The sequence below is a fragment of the Ovis aries genome, chromosome 8 (assembly GCF_016772045.2).
Source record: "Ovis aries strain OAR_USU_Benz2616 breed Rambouillet chromosome 8, ARS-UI_Ramb_v3.0, whole genome shotgun sequence".
In the NCBI taxonomy this organism is placed as follows: Eukaryota; Metazoa; Chordata; class Mammalia; order Artiodactyla; family Bovidae; genus Ovis; species Ovis aries.
In genome coordinates, this window is record NC_056061.1 from 2,368,230 (window position 1) to 2,386,278 (window position 18,049).

Here is an 18,049-nt window from a genome sequence, read left to right on the forward strand (position 1 = left end):
CAAAAAAGTCTTCTCCCCTGAATTCTCTGGAAGAGAATGGAGCCCTATTGACACTTTGACATTAGCCCAGTGAGACGCAGGAACACGGGAATGTAGCACCACTGCAACACAGGAAGCATTAAAAGACTGATGAAAATCCCGTGGGTTTTAAGCTTTTGTATAAACATCCCAAATAAAAGCAAATCCAATTTATAAAATTTAAGTTTTTGTTTCTCACATATAATATCTGTACTGCTCTGGAGAATTTTAAAGTTATTCCAAGTTTTATTGATGCTTCTTTTCCCAAGATGTGTATGCAGTTGGGCATATAACCTCAGTTAGATAGTGACTATAGATTGTCACCATCAGCTTCTATATGGAAAAAAATGTATTTTCAAAGTTAATGAAAGCCATGATTAGTATTTTTTGATAGTCAGTTATGCCTTTTAATTATAAAGCCATATAAAAATGAGCAATGTATAATGAAGTAGTCTCATGGCATGAATAGGGGGGAAAAAAAGAAATTTTAATTTTTAGGTGATTGGATAAAGGATTGATAAATACATGCATCACTTTTTTTCTCACTTGGCTAAGTCATAAATCTAATTTTGACATTCAACTAACCTCATTCAAACATCTGTTACTAGCTTTCAAATCTAAAGTAGAGCAATATTAGCATAACAAATACTTACAGAGGTTGTTAATGAAAGACAACAACAGTAAATGGAAAAATAATGAAATAAAATAATTGGTGGAAACTCTTACCACAGCCACTGTCACTGCTTTCCAAAAGCTTCTGGGCATTGTATTTTGCTAAGGAATTCAAAGATGGAAAAGTTTAGAAATCGTTTCTCTATTTTGAAGTGTTCAACAGAAAACTGTTCAAATTGTCTTCCCTTGGTTAGTTCAAAAGCAAAGTAAAATGACAGTGCACAAATATTTTCATCCAGTTTGCAAGGTTTCATTGTACATCCAGCCTATCAAATACATTACTTTAATTATGTTTTTGTGTGGGAGGTATTGTCTCATACCCAAGCATGCTCTTTATTTGGTCAGACTGGAGATTCAGAGAAAAACAAGTAAGACAATTTTCATTTTTTTATTTGTGGGCGTCAAGTCTGCATTGAGGAAATATTTGTCATGCTCACCACATTTTTGCCATATACTTGTCTCACAGAACCAGTGTACAGCTTTGAAGAGGGAAGAATGGCTGCTGTGTCTCACACTGGAGAAATGCTCACTGCCACCCATCTGCACTTCTGGAGGATAGCCAAGCCAATCTTCCTAAAACAACTTTTCAATTCTGAATCTTGCCCCAAATTTCCCAACGTTTCCCTTTTGTCTCCTGCCTGAAATCCAAGCTCTCCAACCTGTCCCTAGTGATTCCCCTCCCACCAAAAACACCCCGAAACACAGCCAAACAGCCCACCTCTGTCCCTTTGCTTGTCCTGCTACGACTGCTTAGAATGCCTGTTACCCCCAGTCACCTCTCAGGACCCAACTAAAGGCTCTCAGTCACAGGAACTTTCTCGATCCTTGTGTTCACATACTAACTGTCTCTGAATGCCCATAGTATCTCGTCTGAACTTTTCTTTCCTTTTGGCATTTAATAAAATACTCCCTTGGACCCATGCCATTTTTATGATCCACCTTCTACCCTGGGTGTTGGAAAACTGTAACTGTGTGCCGTGGGAGCAGTAATGATTGTTAAATCTTTGGTAGATGGTATTATTGTGTGCGGTTATTCACGCCCTCTTTCTTCATGAATAAAATGTTTCCCCTGCCCCTTTTACTATGGGCTCAATACATCTGACTTGCTTTAGCCAATGGAACATATTGCTATGTATTACTTCCAAACAGAAGTTCTTGAGGAACTGAAAGATTTCAAAACTCTCCTAGCTTCCGTGCCCTCTGTCATCAGAAAAGCGTAAGGCTTTCCTTTAGTTTAGGTCTCAAAATAAGGATATAGGTAGAGGTTGCTCATCTTGCAGTCTGGAGTAAAATCACATCTAAACAGTAGCTGACAAGATGAACCTGAAAAAGAAATAAATATTTGTTATTGTAAACCACTGAAAATTTGAGATTGCTTACCATATAGTGAAAGCTGATGGATATAATATCTAATATTTTATAAACACTGTGTCCTGTATCCACAATATCTCACTTAACTGATAAAATAATCCTATGTGTTACATACTTTATTATCCCCTTTTTATAGGTGAGAAAGCAATGATGAAGTGAAGTAACCTAAAACGCACTATGCTGTAGGATTTTAGAATCAGACGCATCTAGCTTAGAAGTTAGATTCTACCGCGTATCAAATATAGTGTCAAAAGTCATAATACAATCACACTAAAAATCAGTCACATGTGAAACAGAGATACAGTTAAGCTCTTCTCACAGCATAATCCTAAGGGCTTTGGGGGGATTAAATAATGTGTGAATGACCAAATGATTTAACGAGCAAGTAAATCTTAATTTACATCACCCCTAAATTAGACCCTGAGATAAAACAGAGATACAGTTAAGCTCTTCTCACAGCATAATTCTAAGGGCTTTGGGGGGATTCAATAATGTGTGAATGACCAAATGATTTAACGAGCAAGTAAATCTTAATTTACATCACCCCTAAATTAGACCCTGAGATAAACACTTGATGTGGGTAGTTTAGAAATCTTCACAAAGCTTTTTTGTGAAGAAGTGGGGAATGAGATAAAGGATAAGAAAAGTCAATTAAATAGCTTAAAATTTGGAGAAGTTTTGGGGAAACAGACTCAATCACACTAAGATACCATGTGGAATATGATTCAGATGGCCAAGTAAGATCCTATCAGGATCTTAAACAAATAACAACTAAAAACTCTGTACAAAAAGAAAGAAAGAAAGAAAGACAAATAAGAAAAACTGGAAAGTGAAGTCAATGGAAAGTGAACAAGCAGATTCTGGAAGAATCAAAACTTGGAAAAAGGATCAGAAGAGGATGAGTTTTCCATCATTACAAATTTTACCCTGAGGGCAGACCGAAGTTAGCACTACACAGCATGCCTCTAATAGAAAACAGTCTTTCTGGCCTAAAGAATTAGCAGATGGAATTTAGAGCAACCACAGGTCCTGAAAAGTTGAGAGGATGAGGAGAAAGATGTGAGCCAGGAAGAGAGAGTCCTAAATTCTATATATAAACTCTGCTCAAGTCTCTGAACTGGGGCATATATGAAGGGAGCAGACTCCAATACCTCAGCTAAAGGCAAAATAGGGGTTTGAAGCTGCTGCCCAAGAAAATGCCTTTACAGTTTGAGTTTGGCCAAGTTAATTTCTCACTTTAAAAAAATGGGGAACTCTTTGGAGAAATATAATATAGAGTCTTTACTACAGAACATCCCACAATGTCTAGCATAAAATCCAAAATTGCTCAACTTGTGAAGAATCAGGAAAATGTGACCCATTTTCAAGAGACAAGACCATGAAACAAGTCTGGTCTCAAAATGATCTAAATGTTGAAATTAGCAGACATGGATTTTAAAAGCAGATTTTTATAACTCTGCTCATTGAAATAAGAGAAAATATGCTTGTATTAATGAAAATGTAAAGAATCTCAGCAGGAAAAAAAAAGAGAAACTATTAAAAAAGAACCAAAGAAAAATTCCTGAACTTAAAAAAATGCAATTTTGAAACTAAAATCTCACTGAACAGACTTAACAGCAAATTGGATATGACAGAAAAATCAGTGAACTTGAAAATAGATAGAAAGTATCCAATCTGAAGGACAAAAATATTTTTTAAGTTTTTTTTTTTTTTTTTTTTTTAAGGTAATTCCCTGGTGGTTCAGTCGGGACTCTGCACTTTCACTGCAGAGGGCCAGAGTTCAATCCCTGGTCAAAGAACTAATATCCTGAAAGGCACATAGTGCAGCCAATTTAAAAAGTGCTTTTTAAAATTAAACTATTTTTTAAGTTCCAGAGTCTTGGAAACCTGTAGAGCAGTAACGGAAGTTTAACATACTTATATCAGGGTCCCAAAAGGAAAGCATAAAGAAAAAGGGGAAGAAAAAAATGTTTGAAATATAAAGGCCCCGGAGCTCTAAATCTGGTGAAAGACAAAAATGTAAGAACTCAAGATGCTCAGAAAGAAAAATACAAAGAAAACTACACCTGGGGATTCTCTGATGCCCCAGAGGTTAGGGTTCCACACTTCTAATACTGGGAAGTATAGATTGCTTCCTAAAGCAATCACAGTCTAGATACCTGGTCAGGGAACTTAGATCCTACAAGCCAGGCAGCGCCATCCTCCCAAAAGGAAAACTACACCCGCACACATCATAGTCAAACTGCTAGAAAGCAACATGGAAGAGAAACTCTTAAAAGCAGCCAAAAAACATGATACATTGGCAAAAGGGGGACAACCATTTGGTTACACATTGACTTCTTACCAGAAGCTAGAGAGATCAGAAGACAATGACACTTTGGACTCTAGCCTGCCAGGCTCCTCTGTCCGTGGGGTTTTCCAAGCAAGAATACTGGAGCAGGCAGCCATTTCCTTCTCCAAAGGAATCTTCCTGACCCAGGGATCAAACCTGCATCTCCTATGTTTCCTGCATTGCAGGGGCATTCTTTACCTGCTGAGCCACTGGGGAAACCCAGGGTGACATGCGTTTTCCTAAAGCAGTCACATAGGGGACACAATATTCTGATTTTCCATTTAAATTATATTCCCACTCCTGGAACAAAGGGGGAGATCAATACCCCATAAGCTATTGGAGGAGACACTTTAGACTTCTGTCGCATCACCTTGTCCCTCCTATCTCAGCTTCAACTGTGATAGAAACTTCTGTGCATCCTGAATCCATCCCACCTCAAGCAATTTGCCCTGTGTTTCTGTACTTTTCTGCCTAAAAGCTTTCCAAAGCTTGAGGAGTTTGCTCAACCCACACACACTCACAAGCAAGAAACACAGAGGAATTAACATCCCTAGTTGCAATATTCAACCAAATAGAGATGAGGATAACAGATTAATTCCCCAACATCCCAACTCAGAGGATCTTTGAAAGTGTTGAAACCCAGTTGCTTACAGTAACCAGCTTGGTAACTCATTCTTAATCGGCTTTTCCTCATTCCATATATCATTCTTCCTAATCCCTCTCTCCTTGAAATTACCTCCCAAGTAGACCACCTGCACCAAGTCCTAATCTTAAACTGTTTAGGGGAATCAGCTATGTGGATTATGTAATTATTATGTAATAAGTTATGTGGATTAGAAGTAAGATGGAGGATGATTTCTCTAAAAAAAACTAGAACGTGATCACTGAAACGGTGAGTGTATCTGAGTAACACAAAACAACAAAAGTCTACCATAAACCTACAATCCTGCAACCTTCTCCCACCTACTTAGAGGAGATCAAGCTTTCTCATCTACTCTAGAGAGACTCCCAAGAGCCTTGCACAGCCTCTGGCCTAAGTGGTAAAAGGTGACAAAATGTGGATACTGATTCAGGTCCTCTTTTTTTCTTTTTTTCCCTAAAGTCATGCAAACTCAAATTCATCAACTTTGTGTTCTTCTGAGGGTCATTTTCACAAAAATATTCATCTCTTTTCAACTTCTGCCTCTTTTTTGGCTGCTTATACAGCTTGTGCCGGCTCCCAAAATTTTTGTCCTTGTCTCTGGCAGAATCAGCTTTGAAAATAGGGCTCTGTTCAGTTTACCTTGATTTTATTGCCTTTTGATTAGTCTTCTCAACCAGGAGGTCCAAAAAAAGTAAAACGCTATCTTTCCTTTCTTCTCCAGTGTCAGATTTGTTGTTGTATAGGATCCAGAGAATGCAAATGAGAACAAACAGTGCAGGAATTTGTCTGCTGTTGATGGGAATGTAAATTGATGCAGCCACTATGGAAAACAGTATGAAGAGTCCTCAAAAAAACTAAAAATTGAGTTGCCACGTGATCCAGCAATGCCATTCCTGGACATATATCTGTAGAAAACTCTAATTTGAAAGAATTCATGCACTCCAATGTTCATAGCAGCACTATTTACAATAGCCAAGACATGGAAGCAAATGAAATATCCATTAACACATGAATGGATGAAGATGCAATATATATGCACAATGGAACATTAATAAGCCATAAAAAGAATGGAATTCTTCATGGGAAATAGATGGGGAAACAGTGGAAACAGTGTCAGATTTTATTTTGGGGGGCTCCAAAATCACTGCACATGGTGATTGCAGCCATGAAATTAAAAGATGCTTACTCCTTGGAAGGAAACATGATCAACCTAGACAGCATATTCAAAAGCAGAGACATTAGTTTGCCAACAAAGGTCCATCTAGTCAAGGCTATGGTTTTTCCAGTGGTCATGTATGGATGTGAGAGTTGGACTGTGAAGAAAGCTGAGCACTGAAGAATTGATGCTTTTGAACTGTGGTGTTAGAGGAGACTCTTGAGAGTTCCTTGGACTGGAGGGAGATCCAACCAGTCCATCCTAAAGGAGATCAGTCCTTGGTGTTCATTGGAAGGAACGATGTCGAAGCTGAAACTCCAATACTTTGGCTACTTGATGAGAAGAGCTGACTCGTTGGAAAAGACCCTGATGCTGGGAGGGATTGAGAGTGGGAAGAGAAGAGGACAACAGAGGATGAGATGGCTGGATGGCATCACCGACTCGATGAAAATGAGTTTGTGTAAACTCCAGGAGTTGGTGATGGACAGGGAGGCCTGGCATGCTGTGATTCATGAGGTCGCAAAGAGTTGGACACGACTGAGCGACTGAACTGAACTGAACTGAAAAAAAAATGAAATGATGCAATTTGCAGCAACGTGGATGGACATAGAGATAACCATACTAAGTGAAGTAAGTCAGAAAGATTAAAAAATATATCATATGATATCACTTCTATGTGGAATCTAAAATATAACTCAAATGAACTTATTTATAAAATGAAAAGACTCAAGGACATAGCAAACAAATTTATGATTACTGAAGGGGCAAGTGGCTAGGGATGTATAAATTAGGATTTGAGATTAGCAGATACAAACTACTGCGTGTAAAATAAACAATGAGGTCCTACTGTATAGCAGAGGGAACTATATTCAGTATCCTATAATAAACCATAATAAAACAAAATAGAAAAATATCAGATAAATCCAAATTGAGATGGTCTGAAATAAACCAAACTGTCAGTCAAGAGCAAAGAAGACAAAAAACAGTTCCAGATCAAAGGAGACCAAAGACACATGACTGCTAAATGCTTGCATGGATTCTGGACTAGACCTTGGGCTAGAAGCAAACAGAAAGTTATATAAAGGGCACTATTGGGACAACTGACAAAACTGGGGTATGAATTATAGATAAAAGCATTGTATCAATTAACTTTTTAAAGTTTGATAACTGCACTGTGGCTTTGTAGGAAGATATCTTTGTGCTTTGGAAATTGGCACTGGGGTGTGAAGAAGTAAAGGGGTGTCAGCCATACAGCCTACTGTCAAAAAAAAAAAAACTGAAATGAATTTATTAACAGACGCAAAAGTGGCCACCCAGACAAAACTCATTTGAATGACCATTTTCTACAACTACAGAGCTGTAAAATTTCTGTTAAAGAAAATGAAAGGAGAAAAACACTGTAGAGAAGAAAACTTTGAAAGCTGTACAATACAATACATAGAATTCATTGAAATTAAACCCACTAATCCTTTTTAGCCCATTTCAAATATTTTCTCTAACACTCCCCTTTGTCCACCCTTGTGATCATAATAATCTCAAAAATTACTTTTGTACACATCAAAAAAGGTTCATCTCCTATTATACAGAGTGAAGTGAGTCAGAAAGAGAAAGAGAAATACTGTATTCTAACACATATATACAGAATCTAGAAAAATGGTACTGAAGAATTTATTTACAGGGCAACAATAGGGAAACAGACATGGAGAATAGACTTATGGACATGGGGAGAGGGGAGGAGAGGGTGAGAAGTATAGAAAGAGTAACATGGAAACTTACATTACTATATGCAAAATAGATAGCCAATGAGAATTTGCTGTATGGCTCAGGAAACTCAAACAGGGACCCTGTATCAACCTAGGGGGTGGAATGGGGAAGGAGATGGGAAGGAGTTTCAAAAGGGAGGGATTCATGTTGAGGTCTGACAGAAAACAGCAAAATTGTGTAAAACAATTATCCTTCAATAAAAATAAATTAACTTTTTTAAAAAGGGTCATCTCATTAGACTTGGCCTAATTATTCACATAGATGTAGGGCTTCCTGGGTAGCTCAATGGTAAAGAATCTGCCTGCCAGTGCAAGAGACCCAGGTTCGATCTCTGAGTCAGGAAGATCCCCTAGAGAAGGAAATGGCAAGCCACTCCAGTAATCTTGCCTAGAAAATCCCATGGACAGAGGAACCTGGCAGGCCACAGTCCACAGGGTCACAAAATAGTCAGACATGACAATGATTAAACAACAACAACATATAAAAAAGGCCCATCTCATTAGGTTTGGCCTAATTATTCACATAGATGTAGCAAGTACTAATTAGCCATACAGGCCCCCTTGAGATCTTGCAATGCTACAGCCATATGGTACTGAACAAGTAGCAAGGCTGCCATATTAACTTCTGTCTGGACATTTTCATAAGGAATCGTGGACTGAACTTCTAAAAGCCGTTCATTTGCTCCCCTGAGATTATGAAATGAGGCCTAGGAAGCTCCCTTCACCATGTTAAACCTGAAATATCTACAAATTTGGGTGAATTTCTCTCTAGAGGTCACTAAAATTATCTTAGTTTCCTGACCTAATTAGCCAAGTATGGTTTTTCCAGTAGTCATGTATGGATGTGAGAGTTGGACTGTGATGAAAGCTGAGCACAGGAGAACTGATGCTTCTGGAATGTGGTGTTGGAGAAGACTCTTGAGAGTCCCTTGTACTGCAAGGAGATCCAACCAGTCTATTCTGAAGGAGATCAGCCCTGGGATTTCTCTGGAAGGAATGACACTAAAGCTGAAACTTGGCCACCTCACGCGAAGAATTGACTCATTGGAAAAGACTTTGATGCTGGGAGGGATTGAGGGCAGGAGGAGAAGGGGACAACAGAGGGTGAGATGGCTGGATGTATCACTGACTCGATGGACATGAATCTGAGTGAACTCTGGGAGTTGATGATGGACAGGGGGGCCTGGCATGCTGCGATTCATGGGGTCCCAAAGAGTCGGACACAACTGAGCGACTGAACTGAACTGAACCACCTGTGAGGCTGGGATCCTATAGACAAGTCACCAAGCCATGCTTCCTTGAAGGATTCTGTAAGCACGTCTTTCATAAGTAAAATCAATTTTTTCTTGATGTGACATGTCATGCGTGAATAAGCATTATTCTTGAATATGCTAGGGCCTTGTTCTCACAATCAGTTTGTCAAACTGTATTCTGGTAAAGAAAAAAAGAGAGAGAGAATAGATTCTTATTGAACTTATGCAAATAGTATTTTGTCATGAAAAAGGAGACTCAGTAAAATTTTAATTGCATTTTTTTAACTTTTTTTGAGATATAACTCAAATACCATTAAATCAGTTTTGAGTATCCGCAATGTTGTGCAACTATCACCATTGTCTAATTTCAGACCACTTTCATCACTCCAGAAAGAAACCCCATATCTATAAGCAGTCACTTTCAGTGACTTCAGTCCCACTTCAGGCCCTAGCAACAACTAATCCACAGATAGCCCCCAACTTAAAATGGTTCAATTTACAAAACGTCAACTTTACAATGATGTGAAAGCAAAATGCATTCAGTGGAAACCAAACTTCAAATTTTGACTTTTTCCTGAACTAGCAGAATGATACTCTCTCATGATACCTGGCAGGAGTAGCAAGCCACAGCACCCACTCAGTCATGTGATCACAAGGTTAAATAACCAAAACATTTACAAGCATTCTGTATCCAGACAACTATCCTATTTTCACTTTCAGTGCAGTAGTCAATAAATTATATGAAGTATTCAACGCTCTATTATAAAATGGGCTTTGTGTTAGATGTTTTTGCCCAACTATCAGTTCAGTCACTCAGTTGTGTCCAACTCTTTGCGACCCCATGAATTGCAGCATGCCAGGCCTCCCTGTCCATCACCAACTCCCGGAGTTTACCCAAACTCATGCCCATCGAGTCAGTGATGCCATCCAGCCATCTCATCCTCTGTCGTCCCCTTCTCCTCCTGCCCTCAATCCCTCCCAGCATCAGAGTCTTTTCAAATGAGTCAGCTCTTCGCATCAGGTGGCCAAAGTATTGGAGTTTAAGCTTTAGCATCAGTCCTTCCAAAGAACACCCAGGACTGATCTCCTTTAGAATGGACTGGTTAGATCTCCCTGCAGTCCAAGGGACTCTCAAAAGTCTTCTCCAACGCTACAGTTCAAAAGCATCAATTCTTCAGTGCTCAGCTTTCTTCACAGTCCAACTCTCATATCCATACATGACCACTGGAAAAACCATAGTCTTGACTAGATGGACCTTTGTTGGCAAAGTAATGTCTCTGCTTTTCAATATGCTATCTAGGTTGGTCATAAATTTCTTTCCAAGGAGTAAGCGTCTTTTAATTTCATGGCTGCAATCACCATCTGCAGTGATTTTGGAGCCCCCCAAAATAGTCTGACACTGTTTCCACTGTTTCCCCATCTATTTCCCATGAAGTGATGGGACCAGATGCCATGATCTTCGTTTTCTGAATGTTGAACTTTAAGCCAATTTTTTCACTCTCCTCTTTCACTTTCATCAAGAGGCTTTTTAGTTCCTCTTCACTTTCTGCCATAAGGGTGGTGTCGTCTGCATATCTGAGGTTATTGGTATTTCTCCCGGCAATCTTGATTCCAGCTTGTGCTTCTTCCAGCCCAGCGTTTCTCATGATGTACTCTGCATAGAAGTTAAATAAGCAGGGTGACAATATACAGCCTTGACATACTCCTTTTCCTATTTGGAACCAGTCTTTTGTTCCATGTCCAGTTCTAACTGTTGCTTCCTGACCTGGACACAGATTTCTCAAGAGGCAGGTCAGGTGGTCTGGTATTCCCATCTCTTTCAGAATTGCCCAACTATAGGCTGATGTAAATGTTCTGAGCTCACTTAGAGTAGGTTAGGCTAAGCTATGATGTTTAGTAGGTTAAGTATAGTAAACACATTTTCAACTTAAGATATTTTTAACATATGATGGCTTATTGGGACATATCCTTATCATAAGTTGAGAAAGATCTGAACTTCTGTTTCTAGGGATTTGTTTACTCTGTATGTGAAAGTATGACAGTGAAAGTGTTAGTCACTCAGTCATGTCCAACTCTGTAGCCCCATGGACTGTAGCCAGGCAGGCTCCTCTGTCCATGGGAATTTTCCAGGCAAGAATATTGGAGTGGGTTGCTGTGCCCTCTTCCAGGGGATCTTCCTCACCTAGGAATTGAACTTGGGTCTCCTGTGTTGCAGGCAGATACTTTACCGTCTGAGCCACAAGGGTATCCCCTATTCTGTATATTTTATGTAAATTAAACCATGAGCATGTAAATTAAACATGTGACCTATTGTGTCTGATTTTCCCACTTACCATAATATATTCAAGGTATCTCCATGTTGTAGCATGAATCTATACTTCATTTTTCTGCATGTGGCTGAATAATATACCATTGAATGGGTATACCACATTTTGTACATTGATTCCTCAGCACATGGACATTTGCATTGCTTCCACTTTTTCATTATTACGAATAATACTGCTATGAACATTCATGCCCAAGTTTTTGTTTGTACAAAAGTTTTCATTTCTCTTGAGGGTATATCTAGAGGTGAAATTGCTGGGTCATATATATTTACCTTTTTGAGGAATTTCCAAACTGTTTTCCGATGATGTACCATCCTACATTCCTTCAATATATAATGGTTCCAATTCCTCTGCACCCTCACCAACATGTGTCATTGTCTTTTTTTATTATATCCAGTGTGAAGTGATATTTCATTGTGAGTTTGATTTGCATTTCCCCAATACTTTGGTCACCTGAGGCAAAGAACCTACTCATAGGAAAAGATCCTGATGCTGGGAGAGATTGCAGGCAAAAGGAGAAGGGGGCAGTAGAGGGTGAGATGATTAGAGAGCATCACCGACTCAATGGACATGAATTTGAGAAAACTGGGAGATAGTGAAAGACAGGAAAGCCTGGTGTGCAGTCCATGGGGTTGCAAGAGTCAAACATGACTTAGCGACTGAACAACAACAAATAGTTATAATGTTGAGCATCTTTTCAGTGCATGTTTAAGGGTCATTTGTACACCACCTTTGGAAAAATGTCTATTCTGATCTCTTGCCCATTCTAAACTGTGCAATTTGTCTTTTTATTTTTGAATTATAAGAAATTTTTATATATTCTGGGTACTATGCATTTATCAGATGAATGATTTGCAAATATTTCTCCTGTAAATTGTCATTTTGCTTTCTTGGGTCCTTGGAAGCACAATTCTTAATTCTGAAGTCTAATTTATGTATTTTTTCTTTTATTGCTTCTGGTTTTTTTAAGTATAATTTACTTAGAATATGTTAAATTCAGTTATACATGTTGACCCAGTATTTTATAGATTATATGTCATTAAAAGTTATTTAAAATAATGTTATAATTGTCTGTGATGTACAATGTATCTTTGTTGCTTATCTATTTTATACATAGTGGTTTGTATTAATTACTCTCATACCCCATTCCGCCCCTCTCCCCTTCCCTTTTCCCCACTAGCAAACACAAGTTTGCTTTCCATACCTGTGCATCTTTTTTTAAATTTTGCTATATACATTCTTGTTTTTTTTAGATTTCACATATGAGTGATATCATACAGTATTTCTCTTTCTCTCTTATTTTGCTAAGCATGATATTTTCTAGGTCCGCCAATATTGCTGCAAATTTCATTCTTTTTTTGGCTGAATAGTGCTCCATTGTATATGTATATAACACATCTTCCTTAGCCATTCATCTGCTGATGGACACTGAGGTTGTTTCCATATCTTAGCTACTGTAAACAATGCTGCAGTGAACATAGAGATGTGTGTATATTTTTGAATTAGTATTTTTTTTGAATAGGTACTCAGAAGCGGAATTGCTAGATTTTACAGTAGTTCTATTTTTAATTTTTTAAGAAAATGCCATACTGTCTTCAATAGTGGTTGCACCAGTTTACATTCTTATCAACAGTGTGCAAGGATTCCCTTTTCTGCATATCCTCACCAACATTTGCTATTTGTAGACCGTTTGATGATAGGCATTCTGATGGGTGTGATGTAATATCTCATTGTTGTTTTGATTGAATTCCCCTGAAAATTAGCAATGTTGAGTATGCTTTTATGTAACTTTTAGTCATCTGTATGTCTCCTTTGGAAAAATTCAAAGAATTATTCAGATCTTTGCCCATTTCTTTGTTTGTTTGGTATTGAGTTGTATGAGTTGCCTATGTATTTTGAATACTAACCCCTAAGTGCTTGTATCATTTGCAAATATGGTATCCCATTCAGTAGCTTGTCTTTTTGCTTAGTCAATAGTTTCCTTTGCTGTGCAAAAGCTTTTTAAGTTTAGCTAGGTCCCATTTGTTTATTTTTGCTTTTGATTCCTTTACCTTAGGAGACAGATCAAAAATATATATATATTGCTACAATTTATGTCAAAGAGTATTCCGCCTATGTTCTCTGCTGACTGGTTTATGGTTTCATATCTTACATTTAGGTTTTTTATATGTTCTGAGTTTATTTTTTTTGTATGGTGTGAGGAAATGTTCTAATCTCATTATTTTACGTGAAACTGTCAAGTTTTCCTAGAACCAATTATTCAAGAGACTGCATCTTCTCCATTATATGTTCTTGCCTCCTTCCTCATAGATTAATTGACTATACATGGGTAAGTTTATTTCTGGACTCTATTCTGTTCCATTGATCTATTTTTTTAACCAATACCAAGCTGTTTTGATTACTGTAGTTTTGTAGTATATTCTGAAGTCTGGGAAGATGATACATACAGTTTTGTTCTTTTTTTCTCAAAATTGCTTTGGCAATTTGAGGTCTTCTGTGGTTCCATGTATATCTTAGGATTATTTGTTCTAGTTCTATGGAAAATGTCATGTGTATTTTGGTAGAGATTGCATTAAAGCTGTAGACTGCTTTTGGTCTACAAAAAGTATGGCCATTTTAACAGCATTAATTCTTCCAATCCAAAAGCATGGGATATCTTTCCACTTCTTAGAGCTGGAGCCAAGTGTAGAGCAGGGATTTTCCCCTGGTTGGTGCCATCACAGCCCTGCAATGAGTGGGGTCAATCACAAGTTGCTGAAGTGGAAGCCCTGAGGGTCTGGCCCAAGCTGACTCTGTTCCCATTAAGTGTGTGCTTTCCCATTTTCCAGCACCAGGACCTTTGCCCAAGAAGTGCTGAAGCAAGCAAGGCTCATTCACATTCCCAGTTGGTGTCGGCCACAGACAGTTCTAAACTGTCTCCAGTGAACAGTCTGTGCAGGCAGCAGGAATTTTCTTTGCTCTGCTCAAATGCAGCCTGAAGTCCAAGCCTCCTTTCTGCCTCACAGCTGATCACTTCCCACAGCCTCTGCAGCCCCTGCCCTGCTCTGGAGCTGCACTGCAGGGCAGGTGGGGCCCAAGTGGACTCATGGCATGTATCTGGGCATGAGCTGTGATGGAGCAGCCATTGTCAGAGGTCTAGGCAGATTCTGATGCACCGCTTGGGTGAAAGATGCTCAGTCATGTATGACTCTGTGGCCCCATGGACTATACAGTCCATGACATTCTCCACGCCAGAATACTGGAGTAGGTAGCCGTTTCCTTCTCAAGAGGATCTTCCCAACCCAGGTATCAAACTCAGGTCTCCTGCATTGCAGGCAGATTGTTTACCAGCTGAGCCTAAATGCCAACAATGGCCAGCGTCGCCCCACTTGGATTCTGCCCTGGGATCAGGCAGCCTCTGCAAAAGCAGAAGTGAACAGTTCATAATCACCCTCACCACCCTGCATCAGGGGCAAGCCAGCACATGAGCTCCACAGGAGCAGAGTGCAGGCTTCCCACAGCCCTCCTGTTAGTCCCAGTCATCTTCCAAACAGCCACAGGGGCTTGTCTCCCCCATGTAGGACCCCAGGACTGGGGCATCAGATCTGGGGCTGTCACTGCTCACTCCCCAGGGCAGGTATCTACCTGTACGTCTCCTTTTCCCTCCAAGTCCCATCCCAGAGACACAGATCCCAACCTGATTGCTTTTCTTCCCTTCCAACCTGATTACGTGTATACCTTTCCTACAGCTTTGGTTGTACAGGCATCTTTTTGACAGTTTCCAATTAATTTTCAGTGAGAACTGTTCCACATGTAGATGTATATTTTTTGTATTCATGAGGGGAGGTGAGTTCTGTGTCCTCTGTTCCATCATCTCTTCTCTTGCTTCGGTTTTGGTGTCATAGCTAAAAGATCACTCATCACCTAATCCAAAGTCATAAAGATTTAGACTTATATTTTCCTTTAAGAGTTTTAAAGTTTTGGTTCTCAGCAAGAGTTTTTTAATTCAAGGAAGGTGTCTATGAGACTCAAAAATAATTTTTAAATATTTCATTTCATTTCATTTACATAAGGAAAATCTAATAAATCACAGATTAAAGATAACTTACAAAGAAAGATAAAGGGCTTTTTCCTATGTCCAATAAAGTATAGAACATTAAAACAATAATACTTCATTATTTCATTTTAAAATGAAATTTCCCATACATTCATTCAACCTATTAATTCTTATTCTGCTTAATATTGAGGGTAAAACATTTTGTGGACTGAAGGGGCATTACATAGATTACACAGAATATAAAGAAAAGTCTTTCATATTGCCATTTGGCAAATGCATCAGTCAGTAAACCAAGAAAGCAAGCCCTTTGAAATATGATAAACTATGCCAAAATTTTCACATATTTCATAGCTTCTTTTCAAACTTAGATGTTATAAGCCAAGGCAAATAAAATTCACTGTCAAAGTTTCATATCTTAGAACAAACTGATACTTTAGGACTCTTATATTCTTATAAGTGTGCATTGAAGCTTTCCAGAAGCTACATGACATAAGATATCATCGATTGAAAGCTGAAAGAGATAGGAGACTCAAGCTGAGTCCCATTAGCCAGACATCAGAGATTTACAAAAATCAATTCTTCTCATTAATTTTTAAAAAATACAGTTCTCATTAAACATGTTACTTAGGTTAGCATGAAATCAGTTCATTATTGCTATTTTCAAAAATCAAATATTTAAAAGATTTATTGGCTTTAGTTTCTAATATGGTAAATGCTGACAAATGTAACCTACTTAGACAAAAGCTCATTCATTGTGCTTTTAAATGTTCAGAATGTAAAAGAATCCTGAGACAAAAGGATTTGATAATCTCATTAAGATAAAACTATTCTCTTTTTCCTTGAAAAAGAAGGCACATAAACCTTTCTATTTCTCATCAATGTTCACAGTATAGTTTCAGCTACTCATATTAATTAACTTTCAACCAAAATAGTTAACTTCCATTTCACATATAAAATTGAAGGACCATAAATAATTGAAAATTATTTAATATAAATAAGCATGAAGCAAACCAGCAAAGCTCATAAACATATATAACACAACTTTTTACAAAAACTATACACATTCTTGTCACATCTTATTGTAGCAAATGTGAACATATTCATTAGCATGACCCAAAGATGTAGCCTCTCTATAGCATATTTTTAAAAAACAAAAAGCATATAAACAAGATAATGTTTAATAACCAAAATTTCAGAATTGTATCTTAGTTAGAGCTATTTAGGTATCCCAAGATTAACACACAGATTAGGCTAATGTTAGTTTAAAGTTTTTAACTACCCAAAGACCTTGGAAATTATATTTAAATTGGCACATTACAAAAACTTAATTATTACTAATATATAAAAATAAATTTTGTCAATTTTCAAATTGACAAAATTCAAATGTTATTGCACACAAATTTATATATTTTTTATATTCTTAAACATTATAGAGGGGTATGTGTGTGCTCAGTTGTGTCCAACTTCTTGAGACCCCATGGACTGTAGCCTGCCAGGCTCCTCTGTTCGTGAGACTTTTCAGGCAAGAAAACTGGAGTGGATTGCCATTTCCTCCTCCAGGGAATGATCACAACCCAGGGACTGAGCCAACGTCGCCTGTGTCTCCTGCACTGCCAGTCAGATTCTTTACCACTGAGATCCCTGGGAAGCCCATAGAGGCTAATATTTATTTGATTAGAAAACCTATATAGGTTTAGGAAAAACAAACTCAAGTAAAACAAATATATCAATACTGATAAATCAAGAAAATATATGGTTGTTATTTTAATTAATATTACAAAATTACACTAATCTCATTGCCAAAGAGTTCTGTTAATTATGTGAACTAAAATTCTTAAAATATTCTGAAATTTGAAGTTTCTGTAAGAATTCTTTTCAAGCTTAGCATATTAAAAATGTTAGTAGTTCAGCATTTTTATTTTGTGGGAATTTAAGCAACATTTTATTTATATAAGTGTTATCTAACTCTATAAATCAATAAGAACAAAGTTTATTAAAGAGCTTGTACAATCTAATTTATTAATATTTTCCAGGGATAGGAAAACATTTAATAGTCATGAAATCAGTTCAGTTCAGTTCAGTCGCTCAGTCGTGTCCAACTCTCTGCAACCCCATGAATCGCAGCACACCAGGCCTCCCTGTCCATCTGTATTACAGACATATAAACACACAGGCACATAGGCATAGACAGACATAGAAAACTTAGTTTCAGTTCAACAGGTTTAGGGTAAACATAGAAACACAAAACCTCACCAGTGCAGATATCAAGGAGTTGTTCTTGTCAGTGAGCATAAATACTCTAAATTGCTTTGAACTCAAAATAGATAGACACACACACACACAAAGACTAAAAAAAAAAATAATAATTTCCTTTTATCTGTCGCCTCATAGCAAACAATTGCCATCATCTATCTACAGAGATCATCAAACAGACCATACCGTAAGACCAAATTCTCAGTCATTACTGCCACCAACAAG

At 37.9% G+C, this 18,049-nt stretch overlaps 1 protein-coding gene across 3 annotated transcripts in view; it reads right to left on the minus strand.

Annotated features, from left to right (window-relative positions):
* Positions 1-18,049, minus strand: part of FILIP1 (filamin A interacting protein 1) — a 313,619-nt gene that overhangs the window by 249,072 nt on the left and 46,498 nt on the right. For all 3 annotated transcript variants that reach the window (XM_060419371.1, XM_060419370.1, XM_060419369.1), the window contains exon 3: positions 745-2,013. In XM_060419371.1, coding sequence (XP_060275354.1) covers positions 745-783 — 39 coding nt within the window. In that variant the 5' untranslated portion in view covers positions 784-2,013. The remainder of the gene's footprint in view (positions 1-744; positions 2,014-18,049) is intronic.